We start from the raw sequence: 22313 nt of genomic DNA, 5'->3' as shown, positions 1-22313 counted from the left end.
CCTGGGAGACCTGCCTTGGTCTGTAGAAGCTGGGGCTGGAGAGGCGGGCGGGTCTGCAGGGCCGTGCTGAGCACCAGTCCTGTGCTTTCTTCAAGGCTCAGCTGGAGGGGTTCCCCAACCTCCCTGTCTAGACCCGGGCCTGCCTGGTGCCGTTGTGTCTGGCGTCCTCCGCACGTGTCCGGCCCTCTCCCGTCCTGGACTCTGAGCTTGGTTATGTGTGTCCCTGGCACCAGCCCCAGGCCCTCAGCCAGCCTTTGCAGGGTGCTTGCATGGGTGAGTGGATGAGAGCATGGGTGTCATCTTTGGTGGTCAGAGCTCAACTGGCAGGATCAGAGGCTGGCAATTATTTGGGGCTCTTCAAAGAGGGCTTTTGGTCTGTGTTTATGGTCAAAGGCGGAATGTGCTGGGACTGCCTGGGGTTCCAGTGGCTAAGACTCTGTGCTGCCAATGCAGGGCGCCCGGGTTCCATCCCTGGTCAGGGAACTAGCGTCCGCATGCCTCGGCTAAAGATCCCTCATGCCACAACGAAGACCTGGCGCAGCCAAACAAATAAGTGTTGAAAAAGCAAAAGCAAAATGTCTGAGAACAAACAAGCACTATGGAAGCATATAAAGAAAAAAGGTGAAAGTTACACCTTGGGCCCCTAATCTCACTCACAGGGGTGAGCATAGCGTGTGTGTTTGTGTGTGTGTGTGGCAGGGGGGAGAGGGAGGCAGGGAGGGAGAGAGTTCAGTGGTTTTTAGGATGTTAATGGACTCGTGAAACCATCAGCACAGTCCATTTCAGAACACTGACATCCCTCCGCCCCTCACACACGCTGATCCGCCTCAGGTCTCTGTGACTTTGCCTGTACCGGACATTTCATACACATGGTTGTGTGTCTGGGTTCTTTCGCGTAGCATAACGTTTCATCCATGTCACAGCGTGCATCAGTCAGTTCTTCATTCCTTTCTACGGTGGAACGGTATCCCGTGGTATGGATAGCGTACATTTTGTTTCTCTCTGCAGAGGGTGGTGGATGTTTGGGTTGTTTTTCCACCTTTTGGCTATCACAGGTGTGCTGCTGTGAACAGCTGTGTGCCAGGTTTCACGTGGATGTGTGTTTTCATCTCTCTTGGGTGTCTTCCAGGGCATGGAATTGCTGGAATGTGTGGTAACTCTGTATGTAACTGTTTGAAGGGCTGCCAGGCTGCTTGCCACAGTGGCCGCACCGTTCTGCGGTCCCGTGAGCAGCGTATGAGGTTTCCAATCTCTTCACATCCTCACCGGCACTTATTATTATCTGCCTTTTTTTTTTTTTTTTTTTTAAGTTTTTTATTCACTTTCCAAGGGAGGAAAGGGGCCAGACACATAGAGTGGCATCGGCCCTGAAGGGTGGGGGTTTGAGTCTTTTACTGTTTGTTTTTTTTGGCACATGGGCTTAGTTGCTCCACGGCATGTGGGATCTTCCTGAAGCTGGGATCAAACCCGTGACTTCTGCATTGGCAGGCGGATTCTTAACCACTGCGCCACCTAGGAAGCCCCTATTATCTGCCTTTTTGATTATAAACCTTCAACCCTAGTGGGTGTGAAATGGTCTCTCTTGATTTCGATTTGCATTTCGTGGTGACTAATGGTGCTGAGCATCTTTTCTTCTGCATGTTGGGTATTTCTGTATCTTCTTTTGAGGGAGGTTTACCCAGAGGCTTTGTCCATGTTTAAATTGGGTTTTTATCTTTTTATTATTGAGTTGTAAGTGTTCTTCATGTATTCTAGATATGTCCCTTTTCAGATAGATGATTTGCAAAAATATGCTGATTCTGTGGGTTGTCTTCTTATTTTTTTGATGGTGTCGTTTGAAGCACAAAAGATTTCAATGGTGTCTCCAATTTATCTATTTTTTCCATGGTTGCTTGTGCTTTTGGTGTCATATCTGAGAAGCTATTGCCTGTTCCAAAGGCATGAATATTTATACCTATGTTTTCTTGCAAGAGTTTTATGGTTTTAGCTTTTATGTTTAGGTCTTTGACCTATTTTGAATTAATTTTGGAATGTGGTGTGAGGTAGGGGTCCAACTTTTTTATTTTTTATTTTTTTTTGGCCAGGCCACGCAGCTTGTGGGATCTTAGTTTCCCAACCAGGGATTGAACCCAGGCCCCAGCAGTAAGAGCACCAAGTCCCAACCCCTGGACCGCTAGGGAAGTCCCCCAACTTTATTCTTCTGCTCGAGAATACCCAGTTGTCCCAGCACCATTTATTGAAAAGATTATGCTTTCCCCATTGAATGGTCTTGGCACCCTCACGCTTTTTAATGGGTACTAAGTATTCCATTACATGGAAGTACCTCAGCTCATTTATCTGGTCCCTTTACCTGGACATTTGGGTTTATTGTTAAAAATGCTTGTATTTCTAAATAGCCCTTTGGCATAGATGAGGCAGCAGGTACAAGGCAGACTCGTTCCGCTCCCTTGCCACTTGGTGGATGAGAAAATCCTAACTTGTGTTAATTTGCATTCTTTGATTACTAATTAAGGTGACCGTCATGTCACAGTTATTGACTATTTTTTCTCTTTTGAGTTTCCTATTGAAAAGCATTGTTCGTCTCTCTATGAGGTGTTTTCTTTCGAGTTGTGAGTTCTTTGTTTATCGTGCATGTTAGCTTCCTTGTCTGTTACCCATGTTTCTCATTTTTCCTTCAGTTTGTTAGTTTTTTAAAGGAAACTTTTAATTGAAGTATAACATTCCTACAGAAATTATACACATACCGCTTAGTTAAAATTCAGAGTTGCCCGGTGGCCCGTGCCCAGATCACAGAACAGCTCTTTCGCCTCTTAAAAGTTTCCCTGTGTCGCTTGTCATTTAATTCTGTCTGTGGTGCTGTACTAACTTTTAAAATCACCCGTCTCTCATTTTATGACCTCTGGATTTTATGTCATTCTTAGAATGGCCTTCTGTAGAAACACGTGCTGCCCGTCTCCTCCAGTTCAGGTGCATGTCTTTGTCTCCGCGCGTCTTCGTCTGTAATCCTCCTGGAGTGTGTTTTGGGCTGAGGTGTGGGGGACCCTCGGGGTGTCGTGCTCCAGGTCTGGACATGGGTTCGTGGGTGACAAAGGGTTTTAAATATCTCCTCTCCCACCTGACTCAGCTTCCTGAGGGCAGGGTCCGTGTCCTGCTGCCTCCGCTATGTGGTTTGAAAATGAGCTGGTGGATGGGAGGGAGAGCGGACCCCGAGCCAGACTCCTGCGGAAACGCAGACCTGGCGTGAAGCCCCCAGGGGGGTGTGGCGTGGCGCCTCTGCAGCAGCTGGCGGCGAGGACAGACGCTCAGCTTGGGGGCAAATAAACCTGTATGATTGTGAGCCAGGCAGCACGGGAAGCCCCCTAGAAGCTGGGGGCACCAGGCTGGGCGCCGAGCGGGGGCCTCACTAGGAAGAGATGAGCCTGTGCGCTGAGTCTGGGTCACTGGGAAGCAGTGGGGGGAGAGGCGGAGCTTTACCCAGGGGGTGGTCCGGGCCACCCAGTGAACAGGAAGGGGCCACGGCCCAGAAGCCGGCTGCCCGGGCAAGAGGGCTCGAGCAGGCCGAGGCCCTTAGAGTGCCTGGCATGGTCATAAAGGGGTACCTGGACCTTGGCGAGACCTGCTTAGGGACAGATTGGAGGTCAGATTGGAGGCACTGAGGGGTGTGTGGAGGGTGAGAAGGGAGGTGGAGACGGTGAGGGGTCCAGGGGTGTGAGAGGGGGAGTCTGCCGTGCAGGATGCAGCAGTGACACAAGGCTGCCGTCAGCAGAATGCATCCTGGCAGAGCACTGGCGGGTGTGGGTGACCTCTCTCATTTGCCCAACTGCAGGTGCTGGGGGTGGTCCCGGCAGCCCCTTGCCACGCAGGGCCCTGTGGTTCGGAAGGGGTAGAGGCGTCCCCAAGGTGGGGCCGTTGGGCCCCAGGGGGGTGGGAAGGTGTGGGCGATGATGCCTCCTTGCCTCAGTTTCCCCAGTGAAGCCTGCAAGGAGCTGGCAGCGGGGGGCCAGGATCTGGGCACCTTGGGAAGGGTCACAACAACGCTGGAGAGGGGGGATGCCGTGTGGGGCCGGGTACCCCCGCGTGGCACGGGGCCAAGGGCAGTGGCCAGCAGCAGCCCCACGGTGGACGGGGAGACGCAGAGCTGGGACAGCCGGTGCTGTGGGTGCCAGGCAGGGCTGTGGCTGGTGAAGTTGGGGACCCAGGCGGGGGCGTAGGCGGGGTCATCTGGTGGTGGGCCCGGGGGAGGGGGGCCCCGGGGGGAGGGGGGTCAGCAGCCCCTTCCCGGGTGGTGGGAGGCGGGCGCCCACTCGGAGGGCCTGCTCCCCTCCTCCCTCCCTCCCCTCCTCCTCTGGGGGGGCTTGGGTCGTGGTTCCGCTGTGGAAGGGTCTTCCCGGCAGGGTGCTCAGCTCTTGGCAGGGACCTCTCCCGCTCCCCTGGGGCCAGGAAGAGGAGGGGGCATCGGCCGCCCGCGCTGGTGCCTGGGGTGGGGGCAGGCCCGGGGCCAGTGCTGCCGGGAAGGAAGACGGTCATCCGCTGTGGCTCCCTGGAGTCTGGGAGATGCCGGGCGGGCGGGCGAGGGGGCAGGCGGACTGCGGGCTGCGCGGCTGCGCGGGTGCCCGGTGCAGCGGGCTGGGGGAGGCCCCCACGGGAGGCACGGTCGGGGAGCTGGAGGCACAGGACTGCGTCGTGCAGGGCCGAGGCCATCGGCAGAAAGCCGGAAGGAGGTGTCCTCGTCAGGTGTCTTAGGTGGGTGTGTGCTTTCGTGGTCTTTGTTCAGGTCCTTGTATTTTGAACTTTTGAAATGTATCCTTCTGCTCCTTTGCTGTGAAGTGCGTGGCTCCGCGGGAAGCTTGTAGGACAGGACCGGCACAGGGTTAAGCCTCGAGGGGCAGGACTCCACCCCAGGACCTCATGGATGCTCTCAGAACACAAGTAGCTCCCAAGTACACGCCCCCCTTTGGGTTCCTGTGGCCGCCATAACAGATTGCCACAACCTGGGTGGCTTAAAACAGCAGAGATGTATTCTCTCACAGTTTCGGAGCCAGAAGTCTGAGATCAAGGGGTCGGGAGGGCCGAGCGCCCCCAGAGGCTTTGGGCAGCTCCCGCTTCTCGCCCCTCCCGGCTTCCCGTGGCCGTCACGTCCCTTGGTGTGTGGCTGCCCCCGTGCAGCCCCGGCCCTCCTTCGGCACGGCCTCTCCCGCCTCTCCTCCTCCGCCGCTTGTGAGGACACTTATGATTGCACTTAGGGCCTTCCTCACCGTCCAGGGGGATCGCATCTCGATGCTAAACGAAGTTACAGCTATAAAGACCCTGTTTCCGAAAAAGGTAGCTTTCACAGACTCTAGGGCCTTGGATGCAGACATGTATCTTGGGGGCCGCCATTCAGCCACTGTAGTCTGCCCCCTAAAAACTCATGTCTCTCACATGCAGCATACATTTGCCCCATCCCAGCATCCCCCAAAGTCTTAGAGCAAAAACACTTAGTCCAGAATCTCATCTATATCTCATCAGTGCAAAAGCCCTGTGTCTCCTCTGAATTCTCTAAATCAGGTATAGGTAAGGTTTTGGGTATGGTCCACCCTGGGGCAAAATTGCTCTGCATTTGTGGGCCCGTGAAACTAGAAAGCAAGTTGTATATTCCCAAAATACAACGGTGAGCCAGGTGTACACTGGACATCCCCTCTTCCCAGAGGGAGATGGAGAGGGAGGAAGGAAGGGCTCCTCAGTCCTGAGCACGAGTGAACTGCGGCAGGGCAGCTCTGTAGATTTGAAGGCCTGAGAATACTCTGTGGCTTATGCTTTGCTCTCTACACCTTCAGCCCTGCTGGCCTCTGCCTCTGTGCCTGAGGCCCTGCCCTTGGAGTCATTTTTCCTTTTTCTTGACGGACAGCATATGTTTGAAGCTGAGTAGCTCTGTCACCCCATTTCCTGCCTGTCAAATCCCCGAACTCCAACAGCTCTCCTTCCTTTCATCCTGTCTCTGTCTTCTTGCATTCAAGCTGGCAGTGTTTCTGCCGACGCAGCGTTCTTATACACCTTGTGGCCTCCCACGTATGCCACGGGCATCCATGCCAGGCAGGAGGCTTCTGCACAGCTTTCCTGGGTGACCCTCCCTGTCCCCAGCTTGTGCTGAGAAGGTTAGATGTCTCTGTGAGTCAGACATCAACTCTCTTCAGCGGAAAGTTCTCCAGTCGCATCCTTGGCTTTCTCTCCAGAGCACCCTCTCCTAACAGTGAGTCTCCCCACATTAGCACCTTCTGCAGTCTGAACAGGCTGTGCATTTCCCAATCACCGGTGCTGGTTCTTTTTTTGCTTAACAGTTCCTTCCACAATTTATGTCTTTCCTCCTGCACGTTCCTGTAAGGAATAGGTAAAAACCAGGTCACACCTTCCACACTTCGCTTGGAAATCTCCCCAGCTAAAGATCCAAGTTCCTCACTTATAAGTTCTGCTTTCCACCAACAGTGGAGCACAGTTCAGCCACGTTTTTTGCACTGTTTAATAAGCACTACCTTCCTCCAGCTTCTGGCAGCGTGCGCACTGTTTCCTCCTGAGTCCTCACCAGCCGCGTCTTTAACATCCGTATTTCTAGCAACAGCCGCTCAAGGCGATCTGGACTTTTCCTGTCATGCTCCTCAGAACGCTCCGGCCGGTGTCCGTTGCTCAAAACCAGTGCCACGCTTTTATAGGTATTTGTCACTCCCGGTAAAATGTCTTCATTAGTTTCCTGTGTCTGCCATGACAGGCGACCACAAACAGGTGGTCTAAAATAGCAGAAGTCTATTCTGTCACACTTCTGGGGACCAGAAGGCCAAAATCAAGGTGTTGGCACAGCCGTAGTTTCTCTGAAGGCTCTAGAGAAGACCCTTCCTGCCTCTTCCAGCTTCTTGTGGCTGTTGCCGTGGCGGTCCTCGGTTCATGGCTGCACCATTCCAGTCTCTGCCCCACCTTCACGTGGCTTCTCCTCTGTGTGTCTCTCTTCTGTCTCTTATAAGGACACTTGTCATTAGACTTAGGTCCCCCCAGATGATCCAGGGTGATCTCGTCGTGACATCCTTAATTTAATCACATCTGCAAAGATCCTATTTCCAAATAAGGTCACAGTCATGGGTATCCGGGATTCAGACGTGAACATGTCTTCCGGGGGCCGCTGTGCCATGCTCTCCCTCCAGGTTGCCCTGCTGTGGTTGACTGGTATTTTGTAAAACCTCCACATCTTTTTGTTTTATGCTTGTTGTTTTAAAAATATGTGCACAGTATTTTATAGTACAATTTATTTATGAATTTGTAATCTAATATGAAGTATTTTAGACACAACTTATTTTTACTTAATATTACAACAAATATATCTTTCTTTGACATTAATTTACAATATAATATTCTTTTGTATGGTAATCATATCCTATTTGTCGCATGGAACAATTAGGGTTAGTTTAGTTTAGTCTTGTTTTTGGTGTTGGAAACTGCTGCACAGAAGAGCTGTGTGGCTGGATCATTGCGTGTCTGTGGCTGTTGTTAGGAATAGAATTTCTGGGTCAAATAGTATGCAAAATTTAAGCTCTAGCTGCACCAAGGTGCTGTGTTTTCACCTATGAGATTGGCAAAAATCCAGAAACCCCGATTTCTGGATTGTGTTGGTGAAACAGTGGAAACCAGGCCAGAGAAAGTGTCCATCAGGCCTAAGAACTCAGTGTGTGTGTAAGAGCAGAGGAGGGCAGATGCGGCGGTGCAGCAGGGAGGCCTCCCAGGTGTGGGGTCAGACGGCGCAGGCGAGGGGTCACTTTTCTTTTTGTGTTAAAAGGAGGAAAACCAAGAATCATGTGTGTGTATGCGTGATTTTCTACATAAAGAAGTTTCCGAGGAATAAAGAGGACACCAGTCTGGACAGTGATTTCCACACTGCGCGTGGGGCGGGGAGGGGGCAGGCTGGGGGAGACGTCCATGCACGGCCCGTGTGTGCGTCCAGGGAATATTCCTGTCCAAACACAATATTTTTTAAAAGTTTCTAGGGGGTTTGCTGGGTATTCCAGCAGCGCCTGAAAGGGCTTGCTCCCTGCACCTGTGCAGCAGCCAGTGTCAGGGTTTCAAACAAACAACAGAAGCTCGCGGATGCGGATCTGATGTAAAATCACGTGGGTGAGCGAAGGAGGCAATTATTAACAGAGTGGCGGAGGGGCCGCCGGGGCCGTCAGCAGCGCAGTTCCCGCTCCGGGTGCGGGTCGGACCTCTGCATTGGCCGTGCGCGTCTCCCCGTGGCTCTGGGTCTCGCTCTGTGCTTTCTGAACTTAAGTTCTAAGTGCTGATTTTTATTTATCTTGTGCCAGAGTGGTTTATACCCTGCAGTGCTAATGAAGGGTTTTTCCACCCTCTTTTTCTGACTCCTTTTCTTAGCCTGTAAGACATCTCTTGGGTTAGTTGCATGCCGGCCACTCTAGTGAGCGCCTTACTGGTTCTGGTCAGTGGTGCTGGTTTAGGTGTGGAGGAGGCGTGGGCTCCGGACACCCTGCGTCAGGAGCTGCGGGCCAGGCCACAGGCCTGCAGCCTCCTTTCACCTCTCGCGCCCCAGATGAACCTCGTGGGCTGCTGAGCCCGAAGGCTGGCCCTGGCCGCCTCTCGGCCTGGCCTTGAGGGTGTCCCGGCCACCGTGCTGAGCCTTGCAGCCTGGCTGCTCCTGCTTCCAGTACTAGGGACGTCTGTTCTTGTGTTACTGGTCCGCAACTGGGGATTTAAGTAACCTTAGATCAAAAGTACTATGGGGGAGAGGGTTCCAGAAATTTACAAAAAACAAAACTTGCATTTGCTGTGGGTGCTCAAAGACAGCTATTTATGTAACATGTACATTGTATTTACAACTCTTTACATAGCATTTGCACTGTATTAGGTTATATGCAAATACTACTCCAGCTTTTCTGAGGGGCTTGAGCATCCTAGGATGTTGGTATTGGCGGCGGGATTGGAAGCAATCCCCCTCTTATACCGAGGGACACCTGGACCTCCTTCCCCAGTTTACTAGGCCACCTTGTAAAAATCAGAAACCCTGGCAGTTTTTGTCAAATGAGTTGTCAGCAATTTTGAGATCAATATACAGGTTTTCTCTTTTAATCTATTAATGAAGTAACCCCTACTAATAGAGTTCTCAGGCAGTACCTCATCCTTGAACTGCAAGAATCCACTTCTTTGCTTCCTGTGGATGCCTCTGTCCAGACCTGCGGTGCAGGGGTGCTGAGACGGTGCTCCTGTGTCCCAGACAAGCGTCTCTGGGTGAGAGCACTGTCCCCGCTGTCCCTGCTGGAGGAAACTGCAGAGGGGTCAGCGCAGCAGGACGGGGAGGACCGGGAGCCTCTCTGCAGCCCTGAGACGGAGCAGGGGTAGCAGTGGGGCTGTGGCCCCTGTCTGCAGAGTCCCTGGAGGTGGAGGGCAGTGCGGCGGCCAGGGCTGTCCCCAAGGGGAGGAGGGTGGCTGTGGAGACAGCGGGACGAAGGCAGGTTTGAGAGACGTTTGGGAGCCGCACGATGGGACCTCCCAGTGGATGGAACATGGGGTGGGAACCAGGATTCCTGCCCGAGGTCTCTGGCAGGTACCTGGTAACGGTGCTATTTTTGAACTGGGCCGCAGGGAGAGAGAGCTGGGTGGGGCCCAGATGGGTAAGCTCTGTGCCTCCCGGGCCTTCACCAGGACCCCCAGGGGCCCTGGCGTGCACCCCCCGCAGTGCTGCGGACCTGGCCTTCCGGGCTGCAGCCACACAGGGTGGCTGGATGCAGGTGTGAGGCTGGGAGCCCTGGCGGGGAGCACAGACTGGAAGGCAGACGGGGCCTCGGGAGCAGCGGGACGGTCTGAGTGCAGGTGGGGGTGTGGGGGCGGGCAGGGGCCGCTCGTTGGCCCTGGCCCGGGGCCACCCCTGCCAGGGTCTCAGGAGACTTGTGAGGAGGGGGACTTTATCCCAGACAGAGGGACTGGGAAGGAGGGGGCCCTGGCTGTGGTGTGGGGGCTCCGCTTGGGTTCCGGGGACCACAGGAGTGTGAGTTGCTTCCTGGAATTTGCAGTAAAGCTTCAAGAGGGCTCAGCCTTGCCCATGTGTGAGTCCCGGGCACAGGCTGCCCAACAGGACAGGACCCTCGCTGGGTGTGGGGAGGCTGTGCTGGCCAGGCCAGCTGCCCTGCCCAGGACCCCGGGACCAGACCTCCTGGGCAGTGAGACGGCAGTGAGGACTGTCGGGTGGGCCAGGGCCGCTGCTTCTCACCCGCCGGAGCCCCGCTGCCCCACCTCCTCCCCCCAGCCCTCGCCCACTGCAGTCTGAGGGGCCTTGCTGGCTTAGGGGAGCCCTGTCCTGCCACCGTCCCCGCGTGCTCTGGGGTTGGCTGGACCCATTTTCTCTCAACGTCAGGCCTCTGTGTGTGCGTTTCTCTTCCTGTGCTGGCTGCAGCCTGCCCTGAGAAGAAACCAAGGAGCGGGTTCAGAGTGTCCTGTGGAGTCTGTCCAGGGGCCGTGGCCACACCCCACTTCCCAGGCCGTGCCTCGTGGCTGCCGTTTGGGACAGACTGGGCCGGGGCAGGCCGAAGGCCTCTTCACGGGGCCTTCCGACTGCCACCCCTTCTCTGGGAGCCCCTGTTTGCAAGGGGCTGCAGGTGACCGCAGTGGCAACTCTCAGGTGGGCAGCCCAGCTTGAGGGGACATTCCTTCTCTGTCCACATGGTTCTAAAAGTTGGGAAAAGCCACCCAGTTGCGCCTGATCCTTGTGTTATCCCATTACTTGCTTTCTGCCCTCACCTTTCAGTAGCTTAAAATTATAATCCTATAAAATTCAGTTATATGCAGTTTTGTCTTGTTTTGTTTTTTGGCTGTGCTGCTAGGCTTGCGGGATCTTAGTTCCCGAAACAGGGATTGAATCAGGGACTACAGCAGTGAAAATGCTGAGTCCCAGCCACTAGACAGCCAAGGAATTCCCAGTTATATGCAGTTTTAAAACTATAACCAGCGCTGATTTTGTGTGTGTGTGTGTGTGTGAGTTTTTCTGTAGCTTTTAGATATTTGTTTAAGTATCTATCAATTTCATTTGAGATTTAGGAATTTAGGGGTAAGAAATCACAGAATCCTCTGTTTATTTCTCCTATTACTGTTTACCCCAGGTCTACTGCTGTTTGTCCTGAGACCAGCCGGTGCTCTGGACTGGCTGAGCCCTGTGAAGGGCAGGGGTGGGGGTGTGAGGGACCCTAGAACTCCGGGCCTCGAGCCGGTGTGGGGCTGCACCCGCTTCTGTGCCCATCAGCCCGTACCTGTGGGGGCCTCCAGCTCCACCCTGTGCCGTCCTCACGTGCTGCCCCCAGTCCTGACGCCACACACACACGGCAGGCCTGCCTGCAGCAAAGGTGGGTGCCTGAAGCTGGTGGCCTGGCTGGGCAGAGTGTGGGCCCCAAGGGGCCGGGGGGGGGGCCTTGGGGTGAGGATGGAGGGAGGGTTTGGATGTGGGCCTGGCAGGAGACTGAGGCTGTCTCTGTCCCACATGGCCCAGCACAGAGGACCAGGGTGGAGCGGGAGGGCCCATTCCTGGGGCGACGTGTGCCCGAGGTGTGGGCAAGGCTCGAGCATTTGTTTCCAGCTTCCTGCTGCACCGTGAGGGAGGCAGCGCTGACCCCACCCTGGCAGTGCCAGTGCTGACATTCTCCCCAGGGGGCAGGCAGTGACAGTTTGTGTCCAGGAGGCTGATCCTGCCAGTGCAAGGAGATGTGCTGGGGCCAGACAGTTGGTGGCAGGTGGACAGACTGGAAGGTGGAGCCACCAGGATGTGTGGGGCTGACGACCCCGGGGTGTTGGCCTGACCGCCTGGGTGGTAGACGGTGGTGCATCCGCGGGGCTGGCCAGACAGGAGCATCCAAGACAAACCTGGTGGGGGCTGGCTGGGGGGGTGGGATAGGCAGAGGCTGGATCCCTCTCCGTGGGAGTCCGGGTGTCACGGGACGGCGGAGGAGGGCCCCCAGCCGAGGGGAGAAGGCAGAGGGCATGGAAGGGGGGGGAGTGGATGGTGGTGACTAAGGAGCCTCCAGCCTCTGCCCCCGGGGGGGTGGTCACTGGGAGGTCCAGACCGGTGGGTGTCTCCTGCAGGGAACGAGTGGCTATGACTTCGAGGCCAGGAAGGCCGCGTGCAGGAGCGGCTGGGGGGCATTCTGAAGGTGGCCAGCGGCGGAGGCCCGGGGACTGTGGGGTGGGGTGGGCCGGCAGGCACACCTGGGTCCAGCCTGGTGGCCTGGCCGTCCGGCTGGAGTTATCGGGGTCAGGCGACTGAGAGCTGGGGGCTGGAAGGGTGGAGCATGCGCCGGACGTGCATTGATCAGTCCAGGCCCCGCCCCGGCTGGCAAGCTCCGCCCCGCGCCCCCTGGCTCCTCCCCCAGGCTGCGGCTCTGGCCTGGGCAGTGCAGTGCGGGGCTGGACTCGGCGTGGCAGCCCTCAGCCCCGCCAGAGACATGGACCCCTCGCGAGCCATCCAGCATGAGATCAGCTCCCTCAAAGGTGCGGGCCGGGGACAGGGACCGAGCCGGGGGGTGTGGGGGTGTAGACCAGGCAGTGACCTCCGTCTGGGTGCAGCCCCCGCAGGGCAGCGGTCGGGGTCTGCCGCCCTGAGGGCAGGCTTCGGGAATGGGGAGCTGGAGCCGCAGGAGACCCCAGGTCACCCCAGGTCCATGCCCTGCCGGGACTCCACCTGGTGGGAGGTCCGTCCGGATCTGGCTGGGGTGCGGGGGGGGGGGGGGTGCGGTGACTCCAGCCCTGCAGCCTTGCAGCCCTGCAGCCCTGCAGCGAGCGGCCGGGGGGCGGGGCGGGCTATGCGGCGGCGGGGGCGGGGCAGGGGTGGGAGCTGGCCTCTGCAACCGGTCGCGTCGGCACTTTCTCTCCTCCCGCACTCTGCAGAGTCCCCGCCCCGCTTGCCGGTCTGTCCCCCAGCGTCCGAGGGGACCGGGCAGGGCCTTGGGGATCACTGCGGGGAGGCGCCAGGCTGGCTGGCCCCGGGCGAGTCCACACTGCGGTTCTTTGTTCTGGGCTGGGGGGCTGGGGGCTGCCCAGGGGCCCCGACCGGTTGCCCTGGAGACCCGGAGGGGCCTGGAGTGGGGGGGACGGGGGCCGCCCTGTCTGCCCGCCCGGGCCCTCCCTGTGCTGAATCAGCAACTGCGGCTGCGGTTCCCGCAGGGTGGGGGCAGGGCAAAAAGGGGCGTTCTCCCAGCCCTGGGACCTGGGGGGCGCGGAGATGGCGGTGGGGCAGAGGGAGGTGTGCCGGAGCGGGGGCCAGGCCTGGAACATCTTGCTCCAGGCTCCTCCCTGCTCCTCCCCTCCTCCCCCAAGGGCAGGGCTGGTGGGAGGGAGGGGGATTCCCCCATCGTGCCCCGCCCCCTTTCTTGGGCGTCCCAAATTGCTGCCCTCTCCTGCGGGGATGGCGTGGGGGGTGACTGGGCTGAGGGGTTTGGCCAGAGACCCATGCAAGGAGGAGAGACCCATGGGAGGAGGAGACACCTTAGGTCTGGAGGCCTTGGGTGTGGCTTGGAATCATTTGGGGAGGGGCATGCTTTGGGGTTGGTTTGGTGGGGGGCTTGGGGATTGCGGAGTTAGGTCGGGCAATCAAACCAGGAAAATGTGCGTGGGGTGAATGGGTGGCGAGGAGGGAGAGGAGGTCAGTGTGGGGCTGTGGGATGGGCAGGGGGCGCGCAGGAGGTCTGGGGGAGGGCTGAGGGTCGGGCCTGGAGTGGGCCCTCTGTGGGCACAGGGCCGGGCCCCTGGCCTGAGTGCTGGCCTGAAACCACAGCTGCTGTCGGTTCCCCAAGCACAGCCCGGGTGGCCTGCAGGGTCCGCAGGCGCCGCTGGGCTGGGGGGCGTGGCCGCTGCCCCCTCGCGCCTGCGGGGCGTCCTCCCCCCCAGCCGGCGCCCCGCCCTCCGCAGCCGGGGTTCCGCGGGGCTGGCCGGCTTCCCGCCGGCGGAGGGGGAGGCGGAGGGCGAGCGGCGCCGCAGGACCGCGGCAGGGCCGTGGGGACAGTTGGCCGGGCCTGCCGTTTCCGCCGCCACCACCGTGTGTGCGTGCGCGCGCGCGCGCGCGCGTTGGGGGCGGGCTCCGCGCTGCCATGGCAACGGCCTGGTTAAACCCGGCCCCGCGCGCCGGAGCCTCCCACCTCGGGATCCCCCACCTCCGCCCTATTTATAATCGGTTCCCGCGTTAGCGGCGCTTGGTGGGAATGGGTGTGTCCGCCGGGGGGAGGGCCAGGCGCGGGTCCGGGTGAGAGGGGTGCCGCGGCAGCGGGAGAGCGGGGTGTCCGTGGTTGGAGCCTCGCTGTGGGGGCCTCGGGGCGACGGCGGGGTGTGGCCAGGCCAGGTTCAGGGTCCTCTCGTGGCGCGTGCAGCCCCTTCCCCTTTCCCTGGGGCCCTGAGCCTCCTCTCGCGGGGTGCTGCTCTCCCCTGCGTGTGTGCAGCTGGCTCAGGAGGCGCTCAGGCCGCCCAGGGTGCGCTGTCTTGGGGCGGCGGGGGCGCCGGCCGGCTTTGATTCCCTGTGGCAGCTGAGAGCTTCTGGCCTCCGACAGCTGCGGAGCCCCCACCCTGTGCCCTGCTGGCACTGTTCGGGGCCGGCCCTGGACCTGCCGGGCATGGCAAGTGTGAAGCGGGGTGGCCTGGGTCTGGCTCTGACACTTGGGGGTGGGGGCTCTGTCCCTTTGCCCGCTCGGTGGACAGCAGCCGGCGGTGCCTGCAGCCGCCCGCCCGTGGCTGCAGCAGCCGCTGCGCCTGCCGTCGCCCCCTCGAGACCCCAGCTCTCCTCCCTTAGACCCGGCGCCCCCCCCCCCCCCCCCGCCCCAGCCCGGGCGGCCCAGCGCCCCCTCAGCTGCTTGGGAGTCTGGGAGGCACCGAGACCGCAGCCCCGAGTGGGGTCCGGCCCGAGGGCTGTGGCCCTCCCTGCTCGCTTCCCTCCTGCCACCCTCTGAGATTCTGGGTCCGCGGCCGCTCCGTCCCGCTCCGCTTGGTCTCAGGAACCTTGGAGGAAGTGTTTAGAAACTGATGTCATTTCTGACGTGGAGCTGCGGGCCTGGGAGGGGACGGGGCCTGCCCTGGGGGTGGCCGCCGCCGCGAGGCGCCCCCCGCTCTGTCGGCTGAGGGTGGGAGGGGCCGCCCTTGCCGCTGAGTCAGAGGGGGCCGGCCTGGGCGTCCCGAAGGGCGGGCGGCTCGCGCGGGCGGTGGGCAGGCCGCAGTGCCGGCAGGAATCGCTGCTCGCTCGGAGCCAGAGGGCCCGCCGCCGGCAGCCGCAAGCCCGGAGCCCGCGCCCTCGAGCTCAGCGCCGCGTCCCGCCTGCCCCGCGGCCCCGGCTGCACCTTGTGCCGAGGGCGTCTCCTGGGCCTCCTCCCCGGGCCGCGCCCGCCGTCCTCGCCTCACCCGTGCCCTCGACTCGCGGGCGCCGGCAGCCATGGTGGCCGGCATGCTCATGCCGCTGGACCAGCTGCGGGCCATCTACGAGGTGCTCTTCCGCGAGGGCGTGATGGTAGCCAAGAAGGACCGGCGACCCCGCAGCCTGCACCCCCACGTGCCCGGCGTCACCAACCTGCAGGTCACGCGTGCCATGGCCTCCCTGCGGGCGCGGGGCCTGGTACGGGAGACCTTCGCCTGGCGCCACTTTTACTGGTACCTCACCAACGAGGGCATTGCCCACCTGCGCCAGTACCTGCACCTGCCGCCGGAGATTGTGCCCGCCTCTCTGCAGCGGGTGCGCCGCCCTGTCGCCATGGTGATGCCTGCGCGTCGCACCCCCCACGTGCAGGCCGTGCAGGGTCCCCTGGGCTGCCCGCCCAAGCGGGGGCCTCTGCCAGCCGAGGACCCTGCCCGTGAGGAGCGGTGGGTCTACCGCCGGAAGGAGCCTGAGGAGGGGGCCCCTGAGCCCCCTGTGGTGCCCGTCGCCACCCCGGGGACCCTGGCGAGGCCTGGCCCGGGGCCTGCCCCAGCCACAGGTAGCTGCGTCCTGGCCCCAGCGTGGGGGACGGGAGGGGGTGCTGGGGCCTGGGCCTGGTGGGCTGGGGTGGGCAGCAAGGGTGCGAAAGCTTTGCTCCCACCGGCAGGTGGCACTGTCTCTGCCTGGGCGCTCTCGTGGGTGGACCCACAGGGCTCCTCCTCCTCCTTGAGGACCTTGGGGTGCGCAGGCCAAGGAGCAGGCTGTGGTTACTGGCGGCCCATCCCCAGGCGCACCCCGGAGCTAGGGGTGGGGCTTGCGGATCTTGGATTGGCAGGACCAGCTGTTAGCACAGCCCTGGCTGGCACCCTCTGCCCTCTCCCCAGCGTAGCCCTCGTACTGTGCCCTGCTCACCCCTCTCACCACCCCAGTGACTTGTCTGCACGGAGGCCCTGTGTGCAGGAAGTGGGGGCATGCAGAGGAGGTGCTGGGATGGGACAGGGGTGTAGCTACTCTCCAGCAGTGTGGGTGACTATCTGACCTTTGTGAGCCTTGAGTTTGTCCAGTGGGGGTGATACCTGCCCCTGTGGTTGTGTGGCACAGATGTGATATTGTGGCGGGGTGCTTGGTTGGCTTGGGGCTGGTGATGGCCTAGTGGGCAGCCCTGGGTCAAGGCAAGAAGAGCAGACCCTAGGTAGGAACGTCTGCTGCTGGGCCAGAGGCCAAGGCGTGGCGGGTTCAGAGCCCAGCCTGGGGTCTCGGCAGATCCTTCCCAGCGGGAGCCAGGTCCCAGAGGATGGAACAGGTCCTGTTGTCCCCGGGTGGCCAGCAAGCCCTCTCTGCGTCCTCACTCTGTGGTGTTCCTCTGTCCCTAATCACCTGTGCTGCAGGACCCCGGTGGGCAGAGGGTTCCATGCAGCTCAGGGCTCACACATGCGTGTCGGGAGCTCATCGGCCTCGGGGTTGAGGTGAGGCAGCCTGTCCCCAGCACAGCAGGCTCAGTCCCTGCCTCCGTCTCCATGTCTCACTGCCTGGGGAGGCGCTTGGTCTCTGAGGGGTGGGCCAGCAGGGTGGGTAGGAGTTCGCCAGGTGAACGCATGGGGCTCAGGTGCGCCAGGCGCAGGCCCAGGTGCGCCGTGGGAGCCCTAGCGCTGTCCTGGTCTGGGTTGGACCCACCAACTAGGGCCAAGGCTTGGGAGCCCATCTGGGAGAATCAGTGGGGCCGTGGGCAGCGGGGTGGCCTCAGGCTCGCCACGTGGCCTCTCTGGCCCCTGTCAGTGGGGTGAGGGTATCTCCCCCAGAGAGACGGGAGCGCTTGGCTGGGTGCTCAGTCGGCTCTGCCCAGCACCCAGTAGCCGGCTCTCGGCCCGGTGCTGGCAGACCAGCCCTCTCCCCATTCTTGGGTCTTGGGTGTGGTGAGCGTGAGCCTCTCCCTCCTTTTCACTCCTTCCTTCCTTGTCGGTGGCCCGGCTGGGCTGGGCGGGCCCTTGGCCACAGGCCAGGAGGGGGGACTGGGTGTGGCTGCAGTGGGCAGAGCAGGGGGCACCCCCAGCCCTGATGGAGGTGACTCAGTCTTCCCTTCCCGGCCGCAGCCGCTGGTGGCAGCTCAGAGTTTCCAACAGGAAATGAGCTCCAGCTCCAGGCTGAGTCAGGGCCGGCGGGGGTGGGCTCCCCCTTCCCCTCGGTCCCTCAGGCCACGCATGGGATCAGAGTGCCGCTCTGGGCCCAGGAGGACGTCCGGGCGCTTTGGGTGCTGGGTGTGGCACAGGGCTGCTTCTGGGTCTGCAGGGGTCGTGCTGGCTCCGCCCTCGGGCTGGGAAGGTTCTGAGGGCATTTAGATCCACGGACTCCTCAGAGTTTTAGAAACCGTCACGCGATGAGCCACACAGCCCCTTTCCTTCCTCACAGCACCGTCCTCCGGGCGGTTTGCAGCAGGGCCAGGCCAGCTTCACGTGGGGCCTCGGTCCACTGGGCTGCCTCTGCCCGTGCAGCCCCGGCCGGGGAGCCACGGACACTGCGGGGCCGTCCCTGGGCCTGCTGCTCCTCGGTCCCCACTCTGCCCTGGTGGTCTGCTCCTCCGCGTGGAAAGGCGTCCACTCGGTTGTTCGGCTGCTTACCAGCCAGGCCCGAGCCGAGCTCCTGGCTGGGAGCCCTCAACGTCTGGGGTGGGGACCGGGTGAAGAACGAGCCCTGTGGGAGGGGCCCCAGGCCGAGCCCTGATGGGCGAGTACCACCGCCCGCCCGGCCAGAAGGAGGGACAGGGAGGCCAGCTGGCGGGAGGGGAGGAATTTGGGATTCATTTGTGTTCTGGAAACTTGGTGGAATGGGTGTTTGCATACGAATTTCATTTATGTTTCAAGTAGTGATGTTTGGCCTGGCTCAAAATTCAGAAAGAGCTGGAGCTTTTGTAGAGAAGAGGTGCTGTCTGAATGCCCTTAGCACCTGTGCTCCAGCAGGCTTTTATGCGGCAGATGCAGGTGGCCTTCGGGCTCTTGCTTCTCCTGGCCCCGCCGTGCACCTGGCTTTCCCACGGGTTGTCCGCAGGGGCCGCGGAGTCAGCGCACAGTGCCGCCCTGCTCCTTTGCAGGGCGCGTGGCGCCCTGGCCAGCACTCTGTGCGCCTCCAGCTCTGCATTTGGGTTGTCTGTGGGGAACCTGCAGAGCTCTGGGGGGTTTTCTAAGCAGGTTACGGCAGGGTTAGATTTGTCTTTTACCAGGTTGGGTCCTGCGGCGGCTGGTGGGTGGGCGGGCAGCGCCCAGGCAGGAGTGCAGAGGCTGGGACTCAGTTAAGAGATGTGCCTTTGTCAGGGCTGGCTGCCCCTGAGCTGGCGGCGGGCGTCCAGGAGGGGCCGGGGAGGTGCAGGCTGGTGGGGCCTGTGCAGGGAGGGGGAGGCAGCGGGGGAGGCTGGGCCTGGTGGCCCCTCCGGCCCCGCCCGAGGGCACGGGGATTGCAGGCAGGCTGGTCCAGCCTGTCGATCCACTGGGCTTCTGCTCTGCTGCCTTGCTGACTAAGGGGAGGCTGTGAGGAGGAGCCAGGGCCGCCAGGGCTGGATGGGGAGGCCGGGGCGCCTGGGAGCCCTCCCTCTGCCTCCCACCCTTTGCCTCCTTCCTGTCTTCCCTCCCTTTCCTCTCTGCCGGCTCCTGGAGCGGCCTGGCCCATGGTCGGCGGCCATGGACAGGTACAGCATGGAGGAGCTGATTCAGCTGGGCCAAGGTAGGGCAGGGCGGGTGGGGGCTGCAGGCCTTCGGGGGAGGAGCCCAGGCCTCTCCGTCACAGCCTGTGGCTGGGGCCCTGGAGGGGCAGGACCTGGGAAGCCCTCTCAGAAGTGCCTGGGGGGGCTCTGGTGTGGGATGGAGGCTCTGGTGTTGGATGGGGGCTCTGGGAGCCACGGGGGGGGGGGGCCTGTGGGCGCTGCCCGCCACCCTCCAGGGAGAGACACCCTTGCCTCCAGGGCTGGCCCCTGCAGGCCAGATTCCTTCAGAAGTGAGTTTCTGAAGCCTGGGGCTGACGGGCAGGAGGCATGGGTGGTCTGGCCCCTCACCCCTCCAGCCCTCTCCTCTTTGCCCCTGGCCTCCCCACGTGGACGGGGGTCGGGGGGGGGGGGGCCCTACCCCGGCGGCCAGAGGCCAAGTGTGGTTTGCTGTGCTTTGCGGCAGACTGACCGGGCACTCCAGGCAGGCCGCTGGGGCTGACGTCACAGCCCTGTGTGACGGAGGGTGAGCTCCTCACCCTTCTTGTGCCTCAGTTTCTTCATCTGTGTGATGCAGTCGTACACAGGGCTTACTCCATGGCATCCTCTGAGGGCGCAGGGGAAGCACCCCAACATGGGGAAGAACCCCAGTACTGTCTGCTCAGGCCTGAGGGGAGGGGGCAGGCCCTTGACCCCCACGTCCTGTTTCCTGAGCGCACTGTGGCCCAAGTCAGTCCAGGATATAACGTGGGCCTGCACCTCGGCCCCAAGCGTCCTGCGGACCAGTGGCTGCTGGGGTCTGGGTGGGGCCAGGGCAGGCACCAGGGCTGTCCGGGGGTGGGGAGGCAGGCCTGAGCTGGGGGGCGGGCGCTCACGTGGCCCGGCCGCTTTGGCCAGAGATGTCACCTTGGGGAGACTGTCCCCTCCCTCTGAGCCAGGTGTTGTGTTCCGTCACTTGCGTGGGGGTGGGGGGCCTTGCCTGTGTGGCCTTTCCACGTGCTCCCCCAGTGCCGTCCATACCGCAGGAGGCCGGCGGGGCGGGACGTGGGCCTCCGAGGCACAGGCCGGCTGGGCGCTGCTCTCAGGGCCTGATGTCCAAGCGTCGTCTTGTCATGAGAGTTGTGTGGGAGCCCGGGGGCCGTGCCGGGTGGCGCCGCCCAGTCACCCTGGGCTCCGGCGGGGCCGCGGGCCCCGGTGCCCTCGCGCTGCACGTCATGTTCTAAGTCTGGACGGATGACGGGCCTCGCCGGCCCTCCTCGGGTATTTATATCCCCGGGCCCCCTGCCCACCCCTCCCCTCCCCCACGCACGCAGGCACGGCTGCTGACAGCGGCACGGCCGTGCCCTCCTCCACGCACCCCTGCCACCGCCGGGCTCGCTGCCGCCTCTGAGGGGCCTGTGACCCTCCCCGCACCCCGCACCCACTTCCTGTCGGACCCCTGGGCTCCCGCTGCTGTCCCCAAGCCGCTGTCCCCAATGAAGATCGTGCCGGGTAGGTGGGGCGGCCTTCAGAAGCCCAGCGGGGGCTGAGGGCCGGGGGCTCTGTCCTCCCTTCCCTGCACACCGTCTGCCCTCCGGGCCGTGCCCTGTCTGTTGTCCTACGTGGGGTGTCAGGACTCCGGCCTTTTGTCTTTGAGGGTGGCTGGGACAGGTGCCAGCCTCAGAGGCCATCGAGGGCTGGGGCGCTGGCAGCTGTCACCAGAGGGCACCCTTGGAGGCAGAACGGGGTGCTCGGGCACTGTGGGCGCCCTCCTGGTGGGGGTCGGGAGGCCTGCGCTGAGGCCGCCCAGGGCCCCGGCTGTGTTGGGGGGGGCTGCGGCTCGGCCTGGCTTCCCCGCAGGCCCCTCCTCCTGGCGGGTGTGGCCGTGGGTGAGCAGGGGTTAAGGCTCCGCTAACCTTGAGCGTGAGAGTGGCGCTGGGACAGCTGAGCGGGGAGGGTGGGAGGGTGGGGAGCCGGAGAGGCCGGGAGGGGGAGGGGGAGGGGGCGGGCGGGACCACAGTTGCGGCGGCGGCGGCGGCGGCGGCGGCGGCGGCGGCACTGGGGCTGGTCTCTGGGCGCCAGGCGGACTGTGGTGGGGCGGTCCCCGGTCCCGGGGCTCCCCCCCGCCGTCCTCCGCTCGGCTCGGGGAAGGGAGGGGGCCGCCCGGCCTGCAGCAGCCCTTCCGAAGGGCAGCTCCGCCTGCCGTGCTCGCAGAGCCATGGAGCCCTCGGGCAGCCTGTTTCCTTCCCTGGTGGTCGTGGGCCACGTTGTCACCCTGGCCGCTGTGTGGCACTGGCGCAGGGGGCGCCGGCGGGTGCAGGATGAGCAAGGTAAGGCCGCTGGCTACCGCCTGGGCTGCTGTCACCAGCCGCCACCCGTCCGGGGGCTGAGGGCGGGGCGGGCAAGGGGCCGCCTCCCTCCCGCCCCTACATTTCCCTACGCCCTCCCCTTCCTGTCCCTGAGGGACACACCGGCAGGAGGTCGGAAACGGTGTTGCCCCCCCTGCCTGCTTCTCTGGGCAGGGCCGGAGCGCTGTGGCTTCGTCAGCCTGGAGCCCCCTCCCGGGCAGGGGGGTGACGGGGAGGCGGGGAGGGGGCGGGTGGAAGCAGTGCAGCAGGGCCGTTCCGGGCGGGGGGCCCCTCCCTGGCAGTCGGGGGTGGGGGAGCACAGGTGGTTGTCCACACACAAACCTTCGCTGGCAGGTGTAGGCGGGCGTCCCGGGGCAGGTCTTGGGGACTGAGCGCGGCCGGGCCGGGCAGAGCCTCCCTGCTCCCTGCAGGAGGTGGGGCTGCGGGAGGTGAGGCAGGTGCCTGAGCGCCCTTGGCCAGGGCCCAGGAATGCCTCTGGACGAAGCCAGGCTGTGCTCTGCCCTCCCCCGGCTCCAGGTCGCCGGCTCCGGCTGTAGCCCTTGGCAGCTGCGCCCAGCCCAGGACGGGTGGCGCCTGCCTCCACTGGAGTGAGTGGGCTGGAGGGAGCAGCGTGGAGATTGGGGTTCTGCCCAGAGGGACGGTCCCACGGGATCCTGCAAGTCTGCACCGGGCATAGCCTAGGTGTGGGGGCTCACCCTCAGCGGGGGTGGCCAGGGCCGCCCCCTGGCAGGCCTGCTCCGTCGCAGACTGGGTGCCGGCCCACCGGGCCAGAGTCTGAGTCCGGATGGGGCTTCTAGGCGTGGCTTTGGGGGCTGGGAGCCGCTGGTGACTCAGCTGCAGGGACGGTCAGTAAAACGGTTCAATAAACGCCTGGCCG

At 62.1% G+C, this 22313-nt stretch overlaps 3 protein-coding genes across 4 annotated transcripts in view; 2 read left to right on the top strand and 1 right to left on the bottom strand.

Moving 5' to 3' along the window:
• Window positions 1-22313, top strand: part of PARP10 (poly(ADP-ribose) polymerase family member 10) — a 40053-nt gene that overhangs the window by 13652 nt on the left and 4088 nt on the right. The window contains exon 12 of one of the 2 annotated variants that reach the window (XM_057736751.1): window positions 11124-11357. The exons of the other annotated variant lie outside the window; for it this stretch is intronic. The gene's annotated coding sequence lies outside the window, so the exon portion shown is untranslated. Of the gene's footprint in view, window positions 1-11123; window positions 11358-22313 lie in introns of those variants that run through there. 2 annotated transcript variants of the gene reach the window in all.
• On the bottom strand, window positions 3809-4701 carry LOC130854332 (proline-rich protein 2-like). The gene is made up of 2 exons (XM_057737025.1): window positions 4305-4701; window positions 3809-4221 (listed from the first exon to the last, which is right to left on the bottom strand). The coding sequence occupies exons 1-2, from the start codon at window positions 4699-4701 to the stop codon at window positions 3809-3811; spliced, it is 810 nt and encodes a 269-aa protein (XP_057593008.1).
• The window catches only part of PLEC (plectin), a 37586-nt gene continuing 30508 nt past the window's right edge, over window positions 15236-22313 (top strand). The window contains 1 exon segment of the mRNA XM_057736912.1: window positions 15236-15959. Coding sequence (XP_057592895.1) covers window positions 15422-15959 — 538 coding nt within the window. The 5' untranslated portion in view covers window positions 15236-15421.

The sequence above is a fragment of the Hippopotamus amphibius genome, chromosome 5 (assembly GCF_030028045.1).
Source record: "Hippopotamus amphibius kiboko isolate mHipAmp2 chromosome 5, mHipAmp2.hap2, whole genome shotgun sequence".
In the NCBI taxonomy this organism is placed as follows: Eukaryota; Metazoa; Chordata; class Mammalia; order Artiodactyla; family Hippopotamidae; genus Hippopotamus; species Hippopotamus amphibius.
The sequence above is the reverse complement of the archived record's forward strand: the minus strand, read 5'-3'. Positions and strand labels throughout refer to the sequence as shown.